We start from the raw sequence: 6,543 nt of genomic DNA, 5'->3' as shown, positions 1-6,543 counted from the left end.
AGGCGCCGGCGACCTTACTAAAAATTTACTAAAAAACGACAGTTTAACGTCTTACAGGAATCCGTGTTCACTGAATCGCCGCCGCCTCGCGGCTGCGGCTTTCACGGGGAGGAGTGGAAGGCTGCGGCGGGGGCTTTTGGAGGCTCGGTGTGACGACTCCACTCCTCCACTCCTGGATGGCAGTCCTGTCCTAACAAACATTAGCACCGGTATGGAACTCCACTGCGAGCGACAAACTGCAAATGCAGTGTTTCTGTCCTGTGAGTCAGCTGCTGCCATCTTGGTCGTGCCTGCCTCCACACTGCACTGTTGTTCTGCGTGTGTTTGGCAGGGCCGGGCTGGACCGGAGCGGCTTTGGAAACTGAAACTCGCTCTCAGATATTTTGGAAGTGTGCAGCACTGGGAGTTCTGTTGTTAATCAGCGAGACACAGCTGTTGTACGGTAAGAAAACACACGCGAGTGCGCGTGCACACGCACACACACTGTTGCCATCCTTCAACATGCACACACATTACAAGCTTTGGATTCAGAGGGTTTTTTTTTTTTTTTTTTTTTTTTTATGTTTCATAGAAACAGGGTTCTGCTCAGACACGAGCAAACTCAAGACACACCGTGTCTCCGACTTTCTACCTTGCAAGGCAGCTGCACTCCCCAGTCTGCCCTGTCTCACTCAACAGGCGGCCTGCTTTGGATGGGTAGCAGGCCTATCATCTTCTTTCAAGGTCCTCGACTCTTATTTTTTTTAATCAGGGGCTTCTTTTGTATATCAGCATAGGAAATAAATCTGATAAATCCTATTGATCTGGGGAAATTTTTGTTTCCACCTTTTTTTGGGGGGATGATCACTGTTTTTGCTGCAATGCTCTGGAGCGCGCAAGAGGAAAACGTAATGCCGACAGTGTCCCAACTAATTCATTCAAATTTGATGAATCGGCATGAATAAAAGAATCGGTGATGTCATTTTTTTTTTTTATTTCTCTGACTCACGCTGCTCTCCAAACAAACAAGCATCATCCTTTCCTGAAAGTGACCTCAGCTGATTTGCTCTCCACGTGGATGACAGACAAAACAGAGAGGACAAAAAAACAAAACAAAAAAACTCTTGTTAGGAAAACAGAGACACGTGCAAACCATCTTTTGGAGGTCCTCGCGCAGGTTTTTTTTGGAGGTCCAAGAAGCCTCCAGATACGTTCAACCTGTAACGGCGGCAGGAAGGAAAGCCGAGAAGAAGGGAATGTTGTCTGAGGGTCTTAATAGTATGTTCTTTGAGCGTGTTTTACGTCACTACCACCCACTGCTTTTCCTCCACATATGGTTAAGTTCCCGGAATGTGTTTCCTTAGCCTGCTCTTGATGACACGGGTCACATCAGCGGTGCTGCACATGCTGGGGAGAGATGGGCCATCGACTGGGGGCGCGGAGCACTTGGGGGACGGATATCGTCCCCCCAAGTAGCAGAAGGCTTCACTGCCGTCACGTTTCCAAAAGCTTCATAAGAACAAAAAACTTTTTAGGAATGGTTTCGGGAGGAAGAATTAAATCACCTTCAAAAGACAAGGATGGAAGGTTGGCCCGGTTTTTATCAATTATGTAACATGATTGCAACATTGCTTCATTGGCTGAGTAATTGAACTCATTGTAATGGACAGTACTCAGCAAATGAAATCCACATTTGTTAATTATATCTTAACTTTGCACAGTGAAGTTAACTATGAATGCTCTTGCACCTATCTTGCCAACCCCCTCAAGAGTTTTCAGTCAGTCTCAAAACCACATTGGATTCGATCCCCCATCGCCAATTCAGGAAGTGACTGTTACAGCAGTTCCCAAATGACAAAACAAAATGATATGAAACGTCCTCCATTCTCACTTCTGAATCCGGAAAAAAAAAGAAGAAGCTGGAAATACCCAATTAAGGCCACTTCAAACTGAATTCCGACGCGCCATGAGAAAACATCGTTCTCTTTCCCACATCTCCGAAAAGGATCCTGGATAGGAAGCGTATGTAAAGTAAAGCAGGCTTTATTAAATAATCTACTTCGCACCCAGTGCTGCTGGGTGTTCGGGCCGCAACTGCGTCCAGCTGGAGGGGATTTGAAGCAGATCTTTACCTCGCTCCCTTCCAGTTCAAACACGCCACGGCAGCCCAAGGATTCCCACTCGGATGCCACTTGGATTCGGACGAAGGTTAGACGAGAGATATTTATGTACAGTTGGCCTGCGTTTACATTCTGTGGTGTCTGCACTTTCCAGCGTTTGCCTCGGCAGTCGTGTAATCAGATAACAGGAGAGGTTGAGTGTAATATGAGGAGACGACGTGACGCTTCGGCGATACAACGTAGACGGTCGCTGCATAACGGAAGAATAAAGCAATGCCATTTAAAAATATACTGTATAAAGAATTATATGGGGATCCACAGAAACTCCTCCCCTTCCTTTTATTCAAGGGAACGCCAGAATTCTACAAGAAAACCCGAAAACAAAACAAAAGAACACAGGCGACACTACAATGGCTTTAATGTGTTCAGGCATTTAACAAGTGCACTATAAATCTCGGCAGAGACTAGTTGAGGTAGGCAGTGATGATGCAGTTATGACGCAAGCTGCCAAAAAGCCTTCATGGAAGAAACAGAGGACGAGGATAGGCCGTTAGGAATGGAGAGAAACACGACAGTAGCTGAGGGCGGCAGCAGAACAGCCAGCCGCCAATAAATGTAATTGCAATATATTTGGTAACGTTAAACAAAGTCAGGAGGCCATTATCTTTATGCATCAACTGTCCAAGATAAAAGATACACGTCTAGAATTTCAGCCAATAATTTTGAGGTGGACAGTTTTTTTTCCTCCTAAATTTAAGGAATATTATAGCAGCATCAAGCTTGAATTTGAATTCACTTCAACTGCTGTGCAAAAATCAGAGGAAAATCCAACAATGGATTTAGAGGGTGGCTTTGATTCTCCAGGTAAAAAAAAAAATCTCATTTTTTTTTATTAATCAATGAGCTTTGATGCTCCTCCTGAATTCTATTTCATTTATTCTGAAAACATCAACGATTGAGATATTGCAAAATGGACTTAGATGACTGATGGTTCAGCATGTTCTTGGTGTTGTGTTTTAGTGAGTGAACCAGAGATTTACAACAGCGGCACGATGCAAAGCAGCAGCACGACCTACTTTGTACTCAACCTAATTGGGGAAGGATGTTACGGCAAAGTGGCCCGGTGCCAAAACCTCCAAACCAAAGAGGAGGTGGCCGTCAAGATTCTGAAGCCAGACTCAGCAGAGGACATCAAGGAGGAGGTCGGCAGCCAGTTAGATTCCATGGACATTCTACAGCATCTTGGAGAGAGTTGGTGCACTGAATGAACACCCCGCAATGTGTTTCCTCTCTAAAGGTCGCCATGTTGGAGCTGATCAGTAAGCTCAACCCGGCCGAAAACAACTTGGTGAAATTCTTTGAGCAATTTGAGTACATGGGGCAAACCTGTCTTGTGTTTGAAATGCTGGACAACGACCTTTATGACCTGCTCGAGGAGCGTCAGTGCAACCCTGTGCACCTGAAAGAGATTCGTCCCATTGCACAGCAAGTATGGAACATTGTTATATTATGGACCTTTTTCTTAATTTTATTCTGTGCACTATTTTTTAATCAACAAAAATTCCCAAAATGAACTGCAATCATTGAAACAACTGCAATTGGAGAATAATTTGTTTGTTTCTTTTTGTCATCCTTCCAGCTGCTGGTTGCTTTGCACGCTCTCAGCAACATTGGTGTCCTGCACACTGACATTAAACCAGACAACGTGATGTTTGTCAACAGCCAGGAGCAGCCACTGAGGATTAAGCTAATTGATTTTGGACTCGCTATTTCCCGTTCTAGAGTAAACCCTGGAATGGATTTACAGCCAACTGGATATAGGTATCTGTGTCATGACCTTTGTTTGCAGCTCAGAAACCACCAACCATATGGCATGTTTGAAAATGTGTCAGCTTGTGTTACCACGGCTTTGCAGATGTTAGCATATTGTGGGGTCAAGTTTGCCATAACATACCGATAACATTTCAGAGTTAAAATATCTCCGCCAGTGCTGTCCAGCACGATACATTTTTTTTCCCCCTTAGCCGTCTTGAATCTCACAGGGAATTGGGAAGATCTGTATATTCGCCATTGAAAAACTTAAATTGTCTTCTTTTTAAAGCAATGTGATTGGTGATTCCATCATTCCTACAGTCTTTTCATCCTTGGCCCTTGTCTCCATCTTCTTAGAGCTCCAGAGATTTCTCTCGGCCTCCCCTTCACCGAGGCCATTGATGTGTGGGGAGTCGGCTGCATCCTGGCTTTCCTCTACCTGGCTGATCACCTTTTCTCTGCCAACTGTGACTACCAAATGGTACGACCACCAACCTAGACACATTTACACAGCCACACTTGCCTTTTAATATATGCATATACTTTAATCAACAGATGAAGTGTATAGTTGAAGTTTTGGGTCAGCCAGAGGACCGGTTGTTGAATGCTGGAATGAATACCCAGCACTTCTTTCAAAAGGATGAAGGAGCAGAAGGACCAACGTGGCAGATGAGGGTAGAGTCACTGAGAGCCTTTTTTGAGTGTGAATCATTCTGTTATATTAAAAACATGTTGTCCCACTAGACTGAAGAGCAATACAAGGACTTTAACAATGTGCAGCCTCAAAATCGGGAGGGCAGTTTTGACCTGCCCAACTCCTTAGATGATCTCATTGATGTGAGTTTCTTCTATTGTCTGAGTTAAGACTGAACTTGAGAATCCCCCTCTGAGGACCAGTGGTTGCATAAAATAAGGCAAATATTTCTCCTTTTCTCAACTCAGTTCTATCCGGATGGAGGGACTGCTAAGAGCGGAGATGCTCTTGCTTTTGTGGACCTACTGAAACAGCTGCTGCATCTCGATGGAGACTGTAGGATCTCTGCTTATGATGCTCTGCAGCAGCCTTTCATCACAATGGCCCACCTTACGGCGCCTGGATGCAAATCCTAGTGAGTAACAACACACTGATAGCACGGGTAGCTTCGGTGCAGTTACTAGATGACTAATAGCCTCATCTTCTTTTCAGCTTGAAGGTTTCTCAACATATTATGACCATCTGCTCTGAGAGCAATTCAGGGGATGGGCTAATACCTTCTATTTATAAACCATCTTCCTGGTGTCAGCAAAATTCAGACTCTTGCTTCTATGAAGGTGGAATTAGTAATCCCTTTGGAGGCGATGATTCAGATGGTTGGATGTCTGAGGGAGAAACTCCGCCAGTCTACTGGGATCATCATCCGACACCTTGCTCCTCTCAGCAGTCTTCACCTAAAGAGGTGCCTCCAGATGGACGGACCACTCCCTCAGATCTTTCTCAGACTTCTGATGGAGAACAAGCTTCAGTCCTCTTGGAGCAACACCCAGTTTCTTGGTCATCGTGTGGAGCTCAAACTGAGGACAATCCGACAGATGGACTGGCAACTCCCTTAGATCTCTTTCAGATCTCTGAGACAGAGCTACCATTAGTCTCCTTAGATGAAAATCCAGTTTCTTCTTCCTCTTCTTCTTCATTTGGAACTGAGGCTGTAGATATCCCTGACGACGGAACGGTCACGCCCTCAGATTTCTTTCAGATTATTGAGGAAGAGTCTCCGCCAGTCTCCTTGGATGTGTACCAAACACCCCCCCTGTCTCCAGAAGCTCAAGCTGAGGACACTCCTGCAGAACAACAAGTCACCCCCCCAGACCTGAATCAGATACCTGAGATAGAACTTCCACATGTGTTGGATCACATTCCCGTTTTTTGTTTCTCTTTTGGAAGCGAAGCTGAAGACATTCCAACTGACGACACGGCTGTTCACCCCGATCTACTTCAGGTCTTTGAGGAGGAGCTTTCCCCAGTCACTTCAGATCACAATCCGGCTTTTTGCTCCACAAGCGCAGCATCAGCTGAAGATGCTAATCCAGAAGGACCGGCCACTCCCTCCAAGTTCCCTAAGATTTCTGAGGATGAAAGCCCACCAATCGTGTTAGATTTACAACCTGATCTTTGCTCTTCCACTGAAAGAGATGAAGAGGTTCTCATTGACCTGGAGGAAATTCACCCTTTTGCTGCTGAAGACGGTTCTGACCTCAGCATCTCATAATATCATTTAGGAAGCTAAAACTTATGTTAAATTTTAAAATAATAAAAAATATTCTTATATACATACAAAAAAGTTTTGTGTGATAAACTGTCCATATTGGCATAATGTAAATTTTAAAACATTCTTGAATGTTGTTGTCAAATTCACTAAGCTGCGGAAGAGGTCAGCAGTTGCAGTTCTAGTTGGATCAAGGCATGCAATGACCATGGCTACCTATTTATCTGCAGGCTGAGAGACGCATTTGCTGCATGCAGCAATATTTTTCCATTCATTTTAAAAATTTAATTTAAAATGTTTCTATAAATGTGTTCTTGTCAAGCTTTTCCAACATTCCTGGCCCAGCAGTTCCGTCCTCTGCAGCATATTAATACAAACCCAACATTCCT

General features: G+C 44.4%; 1 protein-coding gene across 2 annotated transcripts; it reads left to right on the top strand.

Moving 5' to 3' along the window:
• The first annotated feature begins 2,570 nt into the window (after positions 1–2,570).
• On the top strand, positions 2,571–6,229 carry LOC142904402 (homeodomain-interacting protein kinase 3-like). 2 transcript variants are annotated; one of them, XM_076050478.1, is made up of 9 exons: positions 2,571–2,714; positions 3,120–3,301; positions 3,397–3,588; positions 3,739–3,920; positions 4,269–4,392; positions 4,467–4,586; positions 4,656–4,748; positions 4,854–5,020; positions 5,098–6,229. In XM_076050478.1, exons 2-9 carry the CDS (start codon positions 3,152–3,154, stop codon positions 6,155–6,157), a joined length of 2,088 nt encoding a protein of 695 aa, XP_075906593.1. In that variant the 5' UTR covers positions 2,571–2,714; positions 3,120–3,151; the 3' UTR covers positions 6,158–6,229. The 2 variants fall into 2 exon arrangements, with proteins under 2 accessions (XP_075906593.1, XP_075906592.1); XM_076050477.1 differs by having other exon boundaries at positions 2,575–2,963.
• The last annotated feature ends 314 nt before the right edge of the window (positions 6,230–6,543 follow it).

This window comes from Nelusetta ayraudi, unplaced genomic scaffold, assembly GCF_046127955.1.
Source record: "Nelusetta ayraudi isolate G7.1 ecotype Tasmania unplaced genomic scaffold, CSIRO-AGI_Nayr_v1 ptg000127l, whole genome shotgun sequence".
In the NCBI taxonomy this organism is placed as follows: Eukaryota; Metazoa; Chordata; class Actinopteri; order Tetraodontiformes; family Monacanthidae; genus Nelusetta; species Nelusetta ayraudi.
This window is presented reverse-complemented; position numbering and strand designations above follow the sequence as displayed.

Excerpts from the sequence above, each read along its gene's own strand:
- LOC142904402 (XM_076050477.1), top strand. The coding sequence starts at position 2,768 with ATGCATCAACTGTCCAAGATAAAAGATACACGTCTAGAATTTCAGCCA. Across the intron at positions 3,589-3,738 it reads TTCGTCCCATTGCACAGCAA|CTGCTGGTTGCTTTGCACGC; the intron begins GTATGGAACATT and ends TCATCCTTCCAG. Across the intron at positions 4,393-4,466 it reads CCAACTGTGACTACCAAATG|ATGAAGTGTATAGTTGAAGT; the intron begins GTACGACCACCA and ends TTTAATCAACAG.